Genomic DNA, 17,758 nt, shown 5'->3' with positions numbered 1-17,758 from the left:
GGGTCACTGCTGGGTTTTGAGCATCCCTCATTTTTGGAGACCATAACTCATTCTGGGGCTGAGCATCACGCATTTTGGGGTTGTGTGTAACATTCAGGGGAAGAGAATCACTCATTTTTGGAGAACTTAGCTCATTTTGGGGTAACCACCACTAATTTGGGGGGGTATATAATTAATTTGTGGGCAAATTCCCGTTGGAGCTCATTTGGGGTGGAGGGGCATCTCATTTTTGGGGGACTGTCACTTCTGGAAGTATAAATCCAATTTTCTCCACATAACTACCAATTTGGGTCCATTCACCCATTTGGTGGGGAAGTTATTCCAGCATTTTGGATCTTCTCTGCTCACAGGAAGAAGCTGCCAAGAAAATACAGCTGCAACCCCTCATCTCGTAGCACTTTATAATAAATGGCCAGGAATTAATACTAAATTACAATGAATCCTTTATGAAATTACAGATTACATTCACGCCAGATCAGGATTGAAAAATAGGCTTTTCTGCCTATTGCATCACTCGTGTTTTTTTCCCTGGCTCCTGTTTGGGTTTCTTTATCAACCCTCCAAGAGCCAAAAAAAAAAAAAAAAAAAAAAAAAAAAGGACAATATGGGCAAAAAGCCACAAAGAGAATTATCCCTCTGATAGAATCCTATGTTTAGAGCAGGAACCTGCAGAAGAAAATCCCTTTATTTTTGCCCTGGTTTGCTTTTGCGTTTCCTCCCATGCCACGTTTTAAGGCGAAATACACCCTTTTGTTAGCATTGAAAAATTAAAAAAAACAACCAAATTCAGGGTTTTTGGCAGTTGCCCTCCCCCCATGGTGCTAAAACTCCACCATTTTCCCACGTGGAGGGACAATTCCAGGGAGAAACCACTGAGATTCCTTCCACCCATGCGAATCCTGCAGGGAGGGTCGCTGTTCAATTCTGGGTGAAATCTTGCATTTTTTTTAAACTCATCTTTTTTCCCATTTTTTTTCCTGAATCAGTGCCAAAGCTCCTTGGAAAAGTTTCACTCCTGGCAGCCTTTGCCCCAACTCTGCGTCCCTTAAGGACGAGAATGGGGCGAGTTGGGGTTTTTTTTCCAGATTCGACGGGTTTTTAGCACATAAATTAAAGGATTTGGAGGAACTTCCTCCCTTTTCCAGAAAGTTGTGTCCGGAGTCACCAAACAGCCGCAGCATCGGGGGCAAAGTGGGGAGGTTTGGGCAATCCAGAGGGCTGAGCACCAAACCCTCCTCAGATCCAGCAGAACTTGCACTCGCCGGTTGTTTTTCTTCCCCCTCCGTGCTGATATTTATGCCTGTGAATAACCTTTTTGGGGGGGAAAAACCCAAAAAGCATCAAGTCCCGGGGTCGGTGTGGTTTTCCTTCGCGCCGAGGAATCCAAGGGATGGACGGGGGGGTGGAAAACCCGCGGTGGGAAACCCGCCCTCGCCCGGCGGCATCCGAGCGTCGCGCGGGGAAAACGCCGTTCCCTAAAAACGCTTCCGCTTACCCAAAAAATTAAAGGGGGGAAAAAAAAAGAAAAGAAAAAAACCAAAAAAACCTGAAATAAAAGATTAATTTTGGCCACAATATGTGCCTTTTGTAAACATGTGTCCTTCACTTCCAGGCGCCGGCAGGGCGGTGCCCGCGCTCCCGTGGGCTCCCGCCGGCGCCGCCAGTTTGCTTTTCTCTCCCGAATTGTTTTTTGTTCTTGCCTTTTTTTGTTTTTGGCATTTTGAAGGGGGAGGGGAATTTCATGTCCGGTGGTGTCAAGTGATTTGGGGAGGGTGCAGGAGGAGCTATTCCAGCGAGTCACTGTGGTCCAAGCCAAGGTCAGCGCCGGGTGCTGCTGGGAGGCCACCGGGCTCTTCCTCGAGCTCTTCCTCCTCTTCCTCCTCCTCCTCCATCTCGTCCTCGTCCTCCTCATCCTCCTCCTCTTCCTCGGTGCCGTCCAGGGAGTCCTCGTGGGCTGCCAGCATGGCCTGCTGCATGGCCATGGTGGCTGTGGCTGATGAGAGGGGTTGGAGGTTGTCCATGCTGAGCGAGCCTGAAGTGTAAAAAAATAAAGAAATAAGGATTCCCCAGCTGATACAGAAAGGACAAAAAAGTGCATAAACCAGGAATAAACCAAGTGAAAAGCTCAGGGAGCACCCTGTAGAGCATCCCACTCGCACCAGTGTCCAACCTTTAATTTTTCCAGCTAATGTATCATTGTTAAATGACAAAAGACCTTCACTTCTGAGCAAGTAGATGCCCAAATTGGTTGGGCAGATCTTGTCTTCATCTTCTCTTAATTCCCACATTTCATTCTCTTCATCTCCTCATCTTACCTGGTCTATGCTCATCTGCTCTCTTCACCTCTTCCTCTTCCCTCCCCTTCATTTTCCTCGTCTGTTCTCTGTTCATCCCTCTCCCCACCTTGTCTCATCTGTCACCTCACCTTAATTCTTTCATTTTCATCACCTATTCTCTTCATCTTCTCTCTTCCCATTAGTCTCATCTGCCTTCTCATTCCATCTCTCCATCTCTCCTCTCCTCTCCTCTCCTCTCCTCTCCTCCCTTCCCCTCTCCCTATTTCCCCCTTTTCCCCTTCCCAGCACCTCAGGAGACATCCCAAATCCCGAGTGGGTGGTTGCTGAGGGCTGTTCCTGTGCCAAGGGGATGGCAGTGCCCCATTGCCAGTGCCTTGCCACAGCCAACTGGAAGGAACTTCTTGCGTGGGCCACACGTTTTTCCCCATAGTGTGCTAAAGGGCTCTAGAACTCCTTAATTACTAATTAAGGCCATCACTTAATGCATGGCCACTCCCTCCTGGAAGGGCAGGGGGCACTGGGCTCTGTCCTTACCGTCAGGATTTGTCCCTGAATTGCCACCCTGCTGCTGCAGGACCCCGGCAGCGATGGAGTTGGGCCAGAACCTCTGCGTGGGCCGGTGCTGAGATTTGATTTTCTTGGCTTTGGGGGCAGGATCCGGGTTGCTGGCATCGAGCATGGGCTGCAGGATGCGCCTCCGGGCATTGATGAACCTTCCCAAGGAAAAGGGAGAACACTGGAGTAAACGTGAGTCCCTACACCAGCACTGAGTTAAAACAACAGACACCGTGGCAAAGCAGTGAGTTGTGATATAAAACCTTTCCAGAAGTACCTTCGTGGTTCAGAAATCTGGGGGGTTTGATTCTATCCCATTACACCACTGCACTGATTTTTCCAGCTGAGTGGGAAGGTGCCACACACTGGATTTGCCAGGAGAGGGCACTGAGACCTCACAAAGCAACGCTGCACTGAACACAACTGATCTTGGCTCCCAGAAATCACAGAATTGCAGATTATGCCGAGTTGGGAGGGACTTATCAGGGTCATAGAGGATCACTGAGTCCAACTCTTGGCCCAAAAATCGGCCCTAACACCCAAGTTACCCCCCAAAAAGCAGTCCACAGCACCAAAATAGTGTGGAAAAAAGTCCTAAAGCCAACAAGCAGGCCACCACTGCACTCACCAGTTGTTGACTTGCAAGAGGGTCAGGTTGGTTTGGGCAGCAATTTGTCTCTTCTCGTCCTCTGTGGGGTAGGGGTGCTGGAAAAAAAGAGGGATGGGGCAGCAAGATGACATCCCTGCATGCAAACCACCAGGTCTGAGTGAAAAATATAATGAAAATTTTTTTTTTTTTATTTCCCCACCCTAAATTTGGTGGGTTCTTGCATTTGCAAGATGCACAGTTGAAGGATGGCATCCAAAAGCATCAAGATTTCCCCGGTGTCTTGAGGGCTTTTCCAAGGCTTTCCATCAAAGGCTTTTCCTTCAAGGAAAATGTTTGTTTTCTAAAAAAAGATGTAGCAATTTTCTAACAACTGTTGCTGGTAAAGGTGGGATTTGGGCTCCAAAACCCGAGACCCACAACACTTATTGTCAGAGGCACCAATAAAACACTCTGAGACATCTGCACTGGGGGACCACCAGCACTCAAAGCTTCAGCAACCCCCTCCCAGCCGTGCTGAAATCCTCCTTTCCAACCCCAAAAATGAAATTATCAAACCAGCCCCATTTTTTGGAGCCTCCAGCCAGTGACTGCAGTTGATTGCAGTGATTTGTTTTCCAGCTGTCACCCCCAAAACAGTGGGATTTCCTTGACAAAACCACCCCAAGTCAGTGCACACTGGAGACTCACATCCCACCAGAGCCTCAGTGGTTAAAAAAGGCTCCTTTTTTTGGCAGAAGTATCCCCAGTTTTGGTGTATTATTCCCAGCATTCTTTCTTCCTGCTGGTGCATCCACTAAGATGATGAGCATTGATGCTATGTGGTTAAAAACCACATTATCCATGATGCCAGATGGAGAAATCCCATGGAGAAGCCCAAGTTTCTTCTGATCAGGCTGAGAGCAAAGGTCCAACACCCCCCAGCTGGAGAATTTCTTTTAGTTTTTTTCAATCCTGCTTTGGAAATCTCAAACCATGGGGTTCTCCTGGCACCTGGCAGGAAATGGCTTCTCAGCTTCTGGTCTTCTAAATCCTTTTTGTGTTTGCAAACCTGCAGCTCTGCCCTCCAGAAATGACCCAGCTGGGGATGGCAGCCCAAAGCTGTGACACTCCTGTCCTCAATCCAGTAAATCCAAAATTTCCCACTTAAAAAAATAAAAAAAAAAGGCTGGGAAGTCCCCAACCTGCTGCTGCTCCACATTTTGGCTGAGGTTTTTCCACAAGTTGCTCCTTGGAGCTGCTGTTTTCTGCATTGCTGATGCCTTGGGGATCTCCCACCTTCCCAGAGAGCAAGTCTTTGCAACCAGTTTCCAAGTGATTTCTTGGCTGAATGATGCAGGAAAAAGGGATTTTTAGCATTTTGCCTTTCTCCCAGCCCTGCTGAGGGGAGAGAATTCTTCTTGCATGAAAATATTGAGGTTGCATCTAAGCCTACCTCCATCTCCAATCCCCAAAAATGGAGTGATTTTGTAATTCTGCATTTTGACTGATTGCTGATGTGCCACAGCCCTACCTATGAGGCAGCTTTCACATTTCAGCCTGCTAGGAAAGGGTATTCTGGAGCTGCTAACTGCAAAAAACCACTCTATTATCCATCTGCAAAAGTTCAGGGAAGTCCCCTTTTAGTTTTGTTCCCTTCTTCATGCCTTGAGGGAATATTTTGCTCACCTGCAGTGAAGTCATGCCCGAAATACTACCAAAACACAAGCAAAGCCATTTTGTGCCTCCAAATACAGATTCAGACAAACCACCACCTGGAATTGAACATTTTGGGGCTTTTTTTCCTTTTTTTTCCCCCAGCTTGCAGGGTGTTTTGGCCACTGTGGTGCTCACCATGAGATGCTGGAAGAGCCATGAGCGCATGATGTTGGTGGCGTGTTTGGGCAGGACCCCCCGTTTGTTCTTGGACTTCTTGTCCTCTCCGTCAAGGAGGGAGGTGAGATCCAGGTTCACCTGCCAGGGGAGAGAACAGGTTGAAAGTGGCAACTGGCAGCCCAAAAAATGAGCAAAACCACCCCAAAAAATGAGCAAAACCACCAAAGGAATGAGCAAAGCCAACCCAGATTGGGGGTGGGATAAGTGCAAAAAAACCAGCACTTACAGAGAGTATCTAAACCCCATTTCTCCCTCCACCAAATGTGCATTAAATCCTATATATCCTATAATATATAGTACACAATTAATACAGAATATATAATTTACAATATATAATATAGCATATAGAATAGAATGGAATATGTTTTATTATACATTACATCAGATATTGTTTTATATTATTATTATTATATTGCACAATATAATGTGCATTAAATGCACATTTTCTCCCAGGATCTGTATTTTTTATCTCCACTTTTTTGTTAATGCTTTGCAAGGGACAATGGTATAGTTGGGGACTGTGGTGAGGAAGCCACAACCAATTTAAGAGGAAAATACTTTTACCTTAAAAAATCAGTGGAAAATAAACCCAAACCTCATAAAAAGATGATTTTCTCAACTGAAAGTTAAAACCCTGCCACTCACTGACCCCTTGCAAATCCAGGGTTCTCATCCAGCTGATTCCCACCACAAGAAAGATGCTCTTTCCCACCACAAGGAGGAAGATGTCCATTGAGCCAAAATTTGCTTTTTCCCTCCCCCAAAATTAAAAATAAGCATCTTGCTGCAAGAGAAGTTTTAATGAGGAGGCAGGAACCGAACGGAAATCTAAGCACTTGAGTTAAAAAGAGATATTTTTTTTTCTTCCACCTCTTCATCAAAACACTTCTCCTGGATGAATTAAACATCAGGCCAGCAGGTCCCTGTGATTCCCCTGGGCTCCAGCTGAATAAATCATGCTGGCAGCACAGGAAGAGCATCCGGAGGTGCTTGTCCAGGGCTCTCTCCCTGCCCCAATATTCCCTGTGCGCGTGTTTTTCCCACCACAGAGGGTTTTGCTGCAAGATTTAAACCTGTGATGGGGAGATATTAAAGGAGGAAATTTTTTTAAAGCATTGCACAGGCAATAAAACCTGGCAGGGAGGTGCCACCCCTTTCCAAAGTGCCGTTTATTGATTGTTCTGTAAGAGGCTCCTGCAACTAAAATGGAGCATCTCAGAAAAAATGGGGGCAGATTTTTGCTGCTCTGCCCCTGGGAAGCAGCACAGCAGGAATGGATGGTTTTTTCCCCCTCCAAATTCCTGGGGAATGGAGGTTAGAACTCGTCTTATTGTAAGAATGCAGGGAAACCCTGTGTAGTTCACTGCAATGCCAAAAAAAAAACCAAAAACCAAAACCAAAACTGGACTAAAACCAGAGCAAATGGTTAAAAAATATCCCCAAATCCAGGAAGCAAGGAAAAAAAAATGAGCCTTTCTCACAAGCTGTGATTGCAGTACTGGACAGGCAATGTCAGTGATCCCAGATCACAATATATATCAATACTGCTGATATAATATATCAGCAATAACATCTATCCTATCCCATCCTATCCTTTCCCATCCCATCCTATCCTATAATGTATAGTACACAATTAATACAGAATATATAATTTGCAATATATAATATAGCATATAGAATAGAATGGAATATGCTTTGTTATACATTATATCAGATATTGTTTTATATTATTATTATATTGCACAATATAATATTACATGCATTGTTACATATTATATATTGCAGTATTCAATAACAATAATATAAGTGTTGCTGTAACAACTTAGATCATTGCCATAATTCATTAGGCACCCCAAGGGCACTTGGCAGATGGATTTAATCAACGCTTCTTGCTAATTAAAAATTTAGGATACTCCCAGGGTTGAATTCCAACTCAGCATATTCCGTGAATTCGTGGAGAAGCCGGGGGACTCTGCCTGCTGCAGTGCCAGGCGCTGGGTACAGGGGGATTTGGGGTGGGAGGGTCTCACCTGGGCGTTGGGGATCTGCAGGGCACCGGGGGCGATGGCTTGGGCGAGGACCTGGCCCTGCGACGTCACCATGGTCACGGGCTGGTACAGGGCTCCACCTGTGCAAGGGAACACTCGTGAGGGCACTGAAACCAGGGGTGGTTTTTACCTTGGGCCTTCCTGGTAACCAGGTCGAACCCAGGGGAGTGGTCATGTCCCAGTGTTCCATCCCATTGTCCTGGTTAGAACAGCTGGGACCAGTTCATCACTGGATGGGTGTAACCCAAAACTGGGTATTCTAGAGCCTTCCATGCCATTGCCCAGAAACTGTTCTCAATAGACAGAGAGCACCCCTGACTCCTCAGGCTGTAAACTGGGTGTTCAGAGGCCTGGGAGATAGGAGGGTGCTCCTGCCCTCACACCCAGTGTGGAACTGTGAGATAGGAGGGTGCTCCTGTCCTCATATCCATTGTGGAACTGTGAGATAGGAGGGTGCTCCTGTCCTCATATCCATTGTGGAACTGTGAGATAGGAGGGTGCTCCTGTCCTCACACCCAGTGTGGAACTGTGAGATAGGAGGGTGCTCCTGTGCTCACACCCAGTGTGGAACTGTGAGATAGGAGGGTGCTCCTGTGCTCACACCCATTGTGGAACTGTGAGATAGGAGGGTGCTCCTGTGCTCACACCCATTGTGGAACTCCCTGCCCTGAGGGAGGCACTGGGCATTCCTGCCTGAACTGGAGGATATATGATCTTGGAGTCTTGGGACTTTTTTAACCACTCGTGGGATCCAGAGGAAGACTGCAGACCACCACTCTCAACCAGACTGCAGACCACCACTCTTGACTGGACTGCAATCACCATTCTTGACCAGCCTGCACCAGCACTCTCACCAACAGGTTTTCCCCTCTCCTTTTCCTTTGGACTCAGGGGGCCCAAAGAACACCACTCTGTTCATGCCCCAGGGTGCTGGGTTATACATTTGGGTTCTGTGGGTTAAAACCAATTTTTTGTCTGTATAATCGTATTTATTGTAATATTTTATTAAATTGTTATTCTGATTTATAATCTCTCTTTTGGGTTGGGTTCATTTCCCCTGCTGGTTTACCTTTAAACCAGCACACTGATTTTTTACATAAACAAGAGTATAAATAAGAAGGAGAGAGGAGGATCTGCCCTCTTCTCTTCCACTGGACTTGAAAACAGCAGGTCCCTGCTGCCTTATCTGGGACTGAGGCCTGCTGTGGCCTGTTGTTTTCCCAAATCCAGGAGCAGAGGTCTTGGTGGAGTGGCTTTCTGCTTTCTCAAGGGAAGCATTAATACTCTTAGTTTGCTAGCTCTCTATTAGCTGGGTATATCTGCATATATCTGGTTTGTTGGGGTTTTTTTCCCCTCTGTTTTTGGTTTTGGGGGTTGAGGTTCTCTTTCTTACATGTATATAGTGTTTTTATAACTGTAAATATATACTGCTTTGAATCTATTGCTCTTGGTTCTCTGTTTGTTTTTGTTTTTTTTCCTTCCCTCTCTCCTTTGCCCAGAAAGGGGGTGGGGGGGGGGAGAGACGTTCAGTGTGGTTCAGGGACTTTGGGGGTTGGAGTTCTCTTTCTTATATGTATATAGTGTTTTTACAACTTTATATAAGGGTAAATATATATATATACTGCTCCAAATCTGCTGCTCTGGGTTCTCTGTTGTTTTTTTTTCCTTTTCCTTCCCTCTCTCCTTTGCCCAGAAAGGGGGGGGTGGTGGGGGGAGACGTTCGGTGTGGTTCAGGGACTTTGGGGGTTGGGGTTCTCTTTCTTACATGTATATAGTGTTTTTATAACTGTAAATAAGCGTAAATATATATATATATATACTGCTCCAGATCTGTTGCTCTGGGTTCTCTGGTTTGTTTTTTTTCCTTTTCCTTCCCTCTCTCCTTTGCCCAGAAAGGGGGTGGGGGGGAGAGACGTTCAATGTGGTTCAGGGACTTTGGGGGTTGGGGTTCTCTTTCTTATATGTATATAGTGTTTTTACAACTGTAAATAAGTGTAAATATATATATATATGCTGTTTTGATTCTGTTGCTCTGGGTTCTCTGTTTTTTTTCTTTTCCTTCCCTCTCTCCTTTGCCCAGAAAGGGGGGGGTGGTGGGGGGAGACATTCGGTGTGGTTCGGGGACTTTGGGGGTTGGGGTTCTCTTTCTTATATGTATATATTGTTTTTACAACTGTAAATAAGCGTAAATATATATATATATATACTGCTCCAGATCTGTTGCTCTGGGTTCTCTGGTTTGTTTTTTTTTTCTTTTCCTTCCCTCTCTCCTTTACCCAGAAAGAGGGTTGGAGGGTGGGGAGAGACGTTCAGTGTGGTTCAGGGACTTTGGGGGTTGGGGTTCTCCTTCTTACATGTATATAGTGTTTTTATAACTGTAAATAAGTGTAAATATATATATATATATATATATACTGCTCCAGATCTGTTGCTCTGGGTTCTCTGTTGTTTTTTTTTCCTTTTCCTTCCCTCTCTCCTTTGCCCAGAACGGAGGGGGTGGTGGGGGGAGGCATTCAATGTGGTTCAGGGACTTTGGGGGTTGGGGTTCTCTTTCTTATATGTACATAGTGTTTTTGCAACTGTAAATAAGTGTAAATATACATATATATATATATATACTGCTCCAAATCTGTTGCTCTGGGTTCTCTGTTGGTTTTCTTTTTCTTTTCCTTCCCTCTCTCCTTTGCCCAGAAAGAGGGTGGGAGTGACATTCAGTGTGGTTCGGGGACTTGGTGGGGAGCCAACTCCAAACTGAGCCAACCCCCCCAAATTCCTCCCTACCCCCCCAGCCTTCCCCGTGGCCCCTACCTGGCACGGCGGGCGAGCCACTGCCGGTGCCCATGGCCAGGTTGCCCGGTGGCAGCGCGGCCGCCGGCACCACGATGCCCGGCGGTGGGTTGGAGGCGGGTGGCAGGGCTGCTGGAGAGCTCTGCAGCATCTCCTGCAGGGGGGAGAAAAGCAAAAATATATGAAATCCGTGAATTTTAACACGGAAGGTTGTATTTGTCCCCGCACGAGAACTTGGCCCCGTCGTCTAACAGTGCAGAAAAAGGGGATTTTTCAGGTTGTCACAAGAAAGAGATGGAAAAACAAGGATTTATGCTCTGCCAGGCTCCCACTTGGCATCTTCCCCACACTCACCTTCTTTATGCAGCCACTGGTTCCCATAAGGAAAAACGAAAGGGAATAAAAGGATCAGAATAGACCAGAAGCTGCAGCTCCTTTTCTCCTCTCAACAGAACTGCAGAGATGGGGATCTGAACACACCAACCAATTAATTTTCCATCAAGCCCTGGGTGCATCATCCCACAGGGACTTTGGGCACTCTGTGTCCATGCCGATGCATTTCCCATTGCTGGGGGGGGGGAAATGCCATCTCAGTGGTGTCCAAAAAGGCAGAATATTGATAATTATTACAAAAAGACATGAAAGAAATTCATGGTGTTTCTGCAACAGAACTGTGAAACCAAGGGGACCCAATGGAAGTGGAGGCTCTGCCTTAAAATAAATACAGAGAGATATCTCCAAGAAGATTTAAAAAAATATATTTTGCGTGCTAATTGCCTCAGATTGCAAATGTCAGCCAAATTCTATTACACTTGGTAGTTTTGCTGCAGTGGAAAATATTTTATATTTTGAGACTCAAAGAAGTTCATGGAATTCTAGAATGGTTTGGGTGGGAAGGGACCTTAAAGCCCATCTCATTCCAACCCCCTGCCATGGCCAGGGACACCTCCCACCAGCCCAGGTTGTTCCAAGCTCTGTCCAGCCTGGCCTTGGACACTTCCAGGGATGGGGCAGCCACAGCTTCTCTGGGCAACCTGGGCCAGGGCTTCAACACCCTCAAGCTGAAACGTTTTTGGCAATTTTGAAACCTGAGTGTGAGAAAAATACATCACTAGGGGTCTCTGCAGATCCACATCTCAGCACTGACCAATGGCAAAACACGATTTCTCCGAACCAAAAGTCACTTCGGTGAAGAAAAAGACCAGGCACAAAAAAATATCCTTTTTTTCAATAAGGCAAATGTGCCTTATTGTGTGCCCAAGTGTAAGTAAGTGCTAAAATTCAGTGCTATTGAGCTGCTGCTCTTCCCCTTGTGCTTTACACCACGGACATTTATTTTTGTGCTTCATCCTAACTTTATGCAAATTACTTGTGCTGGGGGAAATTGGGATTAGTTGGAGAGAAAACAAACCCCTGGTAAGGTGATCCATAAGGTCCCTTCATGAATGGATGGGTGGATGGAGATGAGAAAAGAGTTGGCTTTAAATAACAGAGGAATCCAGGCTTGTCCACAGGGAAAACTTGGATAAATTAAGATCTATATAGAGAAGCACTGCATGGATATTCACTAACCCATCAGCCTCCAACCACCAGCAACCTGGGCTAGTGGAAGGTGGCCCTGCCCATGGCAGGAGGTTGGAATGAGATGAACTTTAAGGTCCCTTCCAACTCAAACCATTCCATGATTCTATGGCGAAGGGATTGGAGAAGCAGAAGTGCTGTCCTGAAAATGCCCGTTTAAGCACTGCCAATCTGAAACAAGAGCTGAAAAATGCAACATTTGGGTTCAATTTAAATGTCCCCCAGCAGCACTGGGGTCTCTGATGGGATTGGCTTTGTGGTGGGTTTTTTCTTACAAGTGGAGAGCAGTGATAACCCCTTGATGTCGAAGGGAAGTTGGACTGACTTTAAGCATTGGGTTAAATTGGTTAAGGGAGGACTCCACCATGAAAGAAGCACCTCCCCTGTTCCATCCCTGTCTGAAAAACTAAAAAAATATTTATTAAATGAAGGGAGGGGGTTAAAAATGGCCTGATATGGACTCAAGGGAGAGGAATGAAGCCAAGTGAAAAAAACCATCAAAATTGGCAGAAGGGGAATCTCTTGGTGGAACTGCAGGACACAGAGGCTACAACTCCTCCACAAAACAAAGCAGAGCACAAAATGAGAAAGCAATGGAGAAAACAGGGTAGAAAAACATCTGTAAGGTAATGAAGGTTTCCAGGGAAGGTGCATCACATGGGAAAACCCCTAACTTGTCACCCAAACTTGGCCAACACCAGGAGTCCTCCCTACACTTGGTGACATAAGAAGATGTAAACAAGAGTCAAAACACCTGTTTGAGTGTTCTCTCATATTCCATCATCTCCAAGCATTTTTTGCAATTCCAGAAATTCTTGCATCTCGTTTCAATGTTAGAAAGCACAAATAACACCAGGCCAAGGGCCTTTTTGGATGCCCCAGGGAAATCCAACAGCAATGGTCCTGTGATGACATTTTGACAGCTCCAGACATTGTTTTCCCATTTTTGTTTGACATTGTTGTTATTGTGCATCCATATTTTTTAAGCATTCTGTCCTGTGGTAAAAACTTTGAAAAAACCTGAAATATTTCACTTTCATGGCAAACTTGGTGTATCTCCTCACAAAATTACTGTCACTCCTCCCAAATCCCAACAAAACCCATTTGCTGAGAAACCTCATTCATTGATATTAATTGTATTTTGTTATTTAGACTTTTTTTTTTTTCCCAAATCCTAAATTAATGGCCCATTCACTCTTGCACCTTTCCTCAGCATGAGACAAATAGGTCAATAATTAGAGAAATCATCCCACTTGCCATTTTTTAAACACTGATCCCATGAATTTTCAGCTCTCTGGAGCATCCTCAGCCCTCAAAACTCAACTGAGGGATACAGAGCATTTCCACCCTGGTTTTTTAAGCCTTTTCCATGCAAACTCAAGTATCCTCAATGAGTTTAAAGTTGATGTTTCTTAGTTGGATACTTAGAAAATATTTGCCATTGTATTGTCAACAGCATCTTGTCCTCATCCAAGGACCAGATGAGCCAGTGGCTCACTGGGAATATTTCCTGTTGCTTGCTGAAAACCCCTTAGTCTGTTGAGTGAACATTTTCCCTCCAGCTGGGTCTTTCCTGGGTGTGTTCCCATTTATTCAGCTTTCAAATCCTCACTTGAATTCCTCAACTTTCAATTCTTGCCCGGAAGGGAAATGTCAGCGGCTCCGGGTTTGCAGGAATCAGAGACAGCTTGGTACCTCTCCATGGGCCTGATTATTTCCCAAAGACTTGTGCTAATTTTCTGATATGATCCCCACCTCTTTGTGAGGCGCTAAATCCTCATTACTCTTCCTGACCGACGCATTCTAATTAGATCAACACTTTGGAGGGGGAAAAAAAAAAAAAGAGGAAAGGAGAGAGAGGGGGGGAAAAAAAAAAAACCACAATAGCCACAGGACGGCTTTCCATCTCATTAACTCCCTCACTTATTATTTTCATGAAAATTACTGATAAAAAACGTGCATCTCCATTTGCTGGGACCGGGAGCTTCGTCGGCTCATATCTAACATCTCTCTCATCACCCGGGATGTGAGCTGTTGCCATGGCAATGCACAATAATAGAAACTAATAAATTACAAACGAGATGCTCGTTGAGCAATTATTGTTCTCTTTTATGCAAGTGTCTTGCTAATTTTGATCATAAGGAATGCTACCATAAAGCAGCGAAGGGATAATAAGTCCATTTCTAGAGATTATTAGAAAATAGAGCGAGGATGGGGTTTTTTAGATCAATGATTAAGTGGTTTGGTGCTTTCAGGGAACCCAAATAAGAAATGGAACTTTTCTGGGGGGTTTTTCCTTCATGGTGCTGGGAGCTTCAAACTCTGTAGCACCCGGAGCTGGGCTACTAAAAATGCTATTTATTTTTCCTTTCCATCCCCTTGAAATGCCCTGAAAAGCCCTAAAAAGCCCCCACCACCTGCCTCCTTTTTAGGGAGAACCCCAGGAGCTGCCTGGGTTATTTTGGGTTGGCTGCAGTTATTCCTGGTGGGATTGAACAACCCTAAATTTCTCATTTTTCTACCCCCAAAAACTGAGTGTCTGAGACAGACAAATCCCCTAGAGACATGCAGTATATCAAGTTATTTGGGATGCAACCAGCCAAGATTTATTCCCTGCAGTGCAGATGCATGTGAAAACCCCAAAGCATGGGCAAGTTCTTTTCCAAATATTAAAGTTACAACCCCTTATTTTGCCCCAAAAGCCACCAAGGTGCAGCTTGGTTTGGCCACTTCAGTTGATATTTTTGCAATTCTCAGAAATAGAACATTTCCCTGTACTCTTCCACTATGCTTGAGGCACCAAATGTTTTCTTCTCCCAGCTAAAATCCAAGTTATGCAAAAAAGAAGCGAAGGGAACGTTGATCATGCTGGGGAAGAACTGTAAGATGTGCTGAGGCCCCAAAAAAAAGAGCAGTGAAGCCAAAAAGGGTTATCTGAGACCCAAAAATCTGTTGAGCTGCCTTGAAACAAACAGGGAGAGAGAAGCAGTGAAGAAAATTATGGTGTCTCTGCACCTCCTGCCAATAACTACTATTTTTTCACGAAAAAAAACGCTGATTTCTTGTTGATATTCCTTCCCCTCACATTTCATTGCTGCAGCATTAGAGTTTAGGAGAAGTCCTCCACTCTCCTTTCTGCAGAGTCACAACCATTGTGGGTTGCAGCTCGGCCAAACCCATGAAAAAAAAAAAGGCCATAAAAATAATTAAAATAAAGAAAAAAATCAACCACAGCATCACTTGATATATGAGCAAGATACAGAGGGGTTTTTTTCATTATTGGGGGTGGATTCTGAGGAGGCCACAACTGTTGTAGAGCAGCTCTGAAGCCTTGTTGGCCCAGCTTGGCCAAGGTGCAACGATGGAGAGTAGAGAGGAATTTTAAGGAGTTACCTGGGGGTGGAGGCTGATGGAGGAGGGGTTGGGGGAGTAGGGCCCCCCCAGGTCATTCCTGAGTAGGTTGTCACTGTGCATCTTGGTTTTGAGGCAGGTGATGTAGCGGTTGCAAAAGTCCTTGCACAACTCATTGACCTTCTCCAGCTCCAGGAGGTGGATGCGCAGCACCTGGATCGCCTTCACCATCTACGCAAGGGCACACGACGGCAAAGTTAAAATAATGCTTTTCCTCAGGGAAAAAACACCCCAAAAACCAATATTCTCACCCCAAAATCAGTGGAACTGATCCCTGTGGTAGAAACAAATTAATTTCCTTTCTCGGCACACCAAAAAAAAAAAAAATCAATATTCTCGCCCCAAAACCCATCCCAGAGCCCATCTGTCTGCACATCTGCATTTCTTTTCCTTCCCCATCAATGAAATTCCAAAGAGGAAAAAAAAAAATCACCAAATTCACTGTTACCTTCGTGGGAATTGCTTCCTGTGCCTCCCTCCCCTCCCCCCCCCAGAAAAAAAAATTCCAAGCCAAAACCCTGGATGTTGAAAAGTGTTTGGTTATTCTCCAGAGGCCACTTCTTCTAACAAGATTACGGGGCTGCAACTCAGCCGTGAGCTGTTGCTGGTGCAAAGCCTGGGCCTCATTAAAACGTACCCCATAAACCTTAAAAAATTTACACATAAAACATTCCTCTCGCCGAGCTGAAACCTTAAGTTTTATAGCTGCTGTTTGAAATCTTGCATAATATATAAAATTTCAGCTATTCACTCCGGGGCAATAAATCCCGTTTTATGTAACAAAGCGTCTTTGCATTTCAAAGGGTGTTTTTAACTTGCAAATTTTAGTGGTCATCTTTACAAACTGCAAGTCGCCCACGGTTGGGAAACATCCTGAAAAATTCCAGGGCCAAACTCCAGCGGTGGCTCCGCCACGGAGGAAGTGAATTTTTGGTTGGTGAACGACGGGGATGATGGGTTGTGGATGGAAAGATTTTTTGGGGGGGGGGGGATTGGGGGGTTTTTTGCTCTTTTTTCCCACTTTTTTCCCCCCTTCCTCTGCGGGCAAAGCGCGAGGCGGAGGTGCCATGCCCCAGCTTCCCGCGTCCTCCCAGGGCTCAGCGGCCATGAAAGTCAATATTCAAGGGCAAAGGCAGGAAGACCTGACACATATATGTATAAAAAATAAATCTCTCAATTATCTCAGCTCATTTGCTTAGGGTCTCATTTTATGTCCCTGCTCCGCTGCGCCGTATATCTGTCCGGATAAAGAGTTACAGTCGGACGGCGGACGTGCGCGGGGTTGTAAAAAATACAGATGCTGAATTAATTGACTGTGTGGCACTCGGCAGCTGATTGAGTTGATAATGGTGAGATCTGACCTTTTTCTAATTTCTAATTATGTGCATCTTGGCGGTGAGGAATACATGACTCTTATTCTAATGATAGCTAATGCCACTGGCCTTTTCATCCCCGCTTTGCCGTCGCCGCTTTTCCGGCGAATCGGTGACCTCAAAAAAAAAAAAAGCAAGCCACCCAACACTGAAAAAATAACAGTGTAAACAGGGGAGAAGTGCCAGCTCAAGAACAGGTGGAAATGTTGACTTTTGAGCACTGCAAGACTTTTTTGCCCGGAATTCCCTTCAGCCAGTGCCTCCCACCAACAGGAACGGTGCTTCTTCAGCATCATGTTAAAGGTCTCCCCTGCCTTGATGCAGGTGTTCCACACTGAGCAACCTGGATGGCTTTTGGAGGAGTTCTGGGTGTTGGGGAGAACGTACACATACAAATATATACTAGAAATAGGGTAAACCCACATACACAGGGACACAGATACAGCTACAGATATAGATACAGAAAGATATAGCTATAGATAAATATGAATATGAACATATTGAGTGCAGCAAGGTTATACAGGGGATCAGTGCAACTGCCCACGGCCAAATTTCACCTTGGCAGCAAGAGTTGCTCCAAATATGCCCAAAGAACATGATTACTGTGTGGGGGTTTTTTAAGAAACCACAAAAAAACCCAGGGAAAATAACCAGTGTGGACACATTTGCTGCACTATCTGCTGAAGGTGTTTCACCTTGATATGTGTAGAAATAGGTTTTCCTTCCCCAAAATTTTGGAATTTTTTTGTTGCTTCACCTGGCTCCATTTCTCTCCTCCTGCTAGATCATTACACCCATTTTTAGCTATTTTAATGCAATGGGGTTTTGTTGGTGTATCACAGCATCAGATGTGTGTTTAGTCCCAAAACTGAAATAATCCAAAACGTTGGTTAGTTTGGGGGTTTTTTTGATTGCTTGTCCCAGAGTGATTTCTGTTCTTGACTACAGGTTATTGCAAATGGGTTTAAAACATGCAAAAGGGCTTTGCACAGCCTGCAAATTTTTTGGAGGGCATTCCACGGGCTCTTGGTTTAGGGATGTTCCAAAAATCTCCTCCACGAGCTGAAATCAGGCACAAAAAGTGTGGGATTTTACTCCATCTTGAAACCACCTCTTGCATTTTTTAGGAAAGCAAGTAGTACTTGCACCTAGATGAGCTTGGCCCTTTCTTCTTCTCTTAGTGACAGATCATCATCCAAAATCACCTTCTTGATATCTGTAATA

The 17,758-nt window shown here is 45.1% G+C and overlaps 1 protein-coding gene across 4 annotated transcripts in view; it reads right to left on the bottom strand.

The window, feature by feature from the left end:
• Nucleotides 1-384: 384 nt before the first annotated feature.
• Nucleotides 385-17,758, bottom strand: part of PKNOX2 (PBX/knotted 1 homeobox 2) — an 86,375-nt gene continuing 69,001 nt past the window's right edge. For all 4 annotated transcript variants that reach the window (XM_064634540.1, XM_064634543.1, XM_064634544.1 and 1 more), the window contains exons 7-13: nt 15,144-15,332; nt 10,191-10,323; nt 7,365-7,462; nt 5,293-5,412; nt 3,481-3,557; nt 2,832-3,010; nt 385-2,032 (exon numbers count right to left, since the gene is read on the bottom strand). In XM_064634540.1, coding sequence (XP_064490610.1) covers nt 1,785-2,032; nt 2,832-3,010; nt 3,481-3,557; nt 5,293-5,412; nt 7,365-7,462; nt 10,191-10,323; nt 15,144-15,332 — 1,044 coding nt within the window. In that variant the 3' untranslated portion in view covers nt 385-1,784. The remainder of the gene's footprint in view (nt 2,033-2,831; nt 3,011-3,480; nt 3,558-5,292; nt 5,413-7,364; nt 7,463-10,190; nt 10,324-15,143; nt 15,333-17,758) is intronic.

The sequence above is a fragment of the Pseudopipra pipra genome, chromosome 23, assembly GCF_036250125.1.
Source record: "Pseudopipra pipra isolate bDixPip1 chromosome 23, bDixPip1.hap1, whole genome shotgun sequence".
Classification (NCBI taxonomy): Eukaryota; Metazoa; Chordata; class Aves; order Passeriformes; family Pipridae; genus Pseudopipra; species Pseudopipra pipra.
Note: the sequence above shows the minus strand (reverse complement) of the source record. Positions and strands in the feature narration are given on the sequence as shown.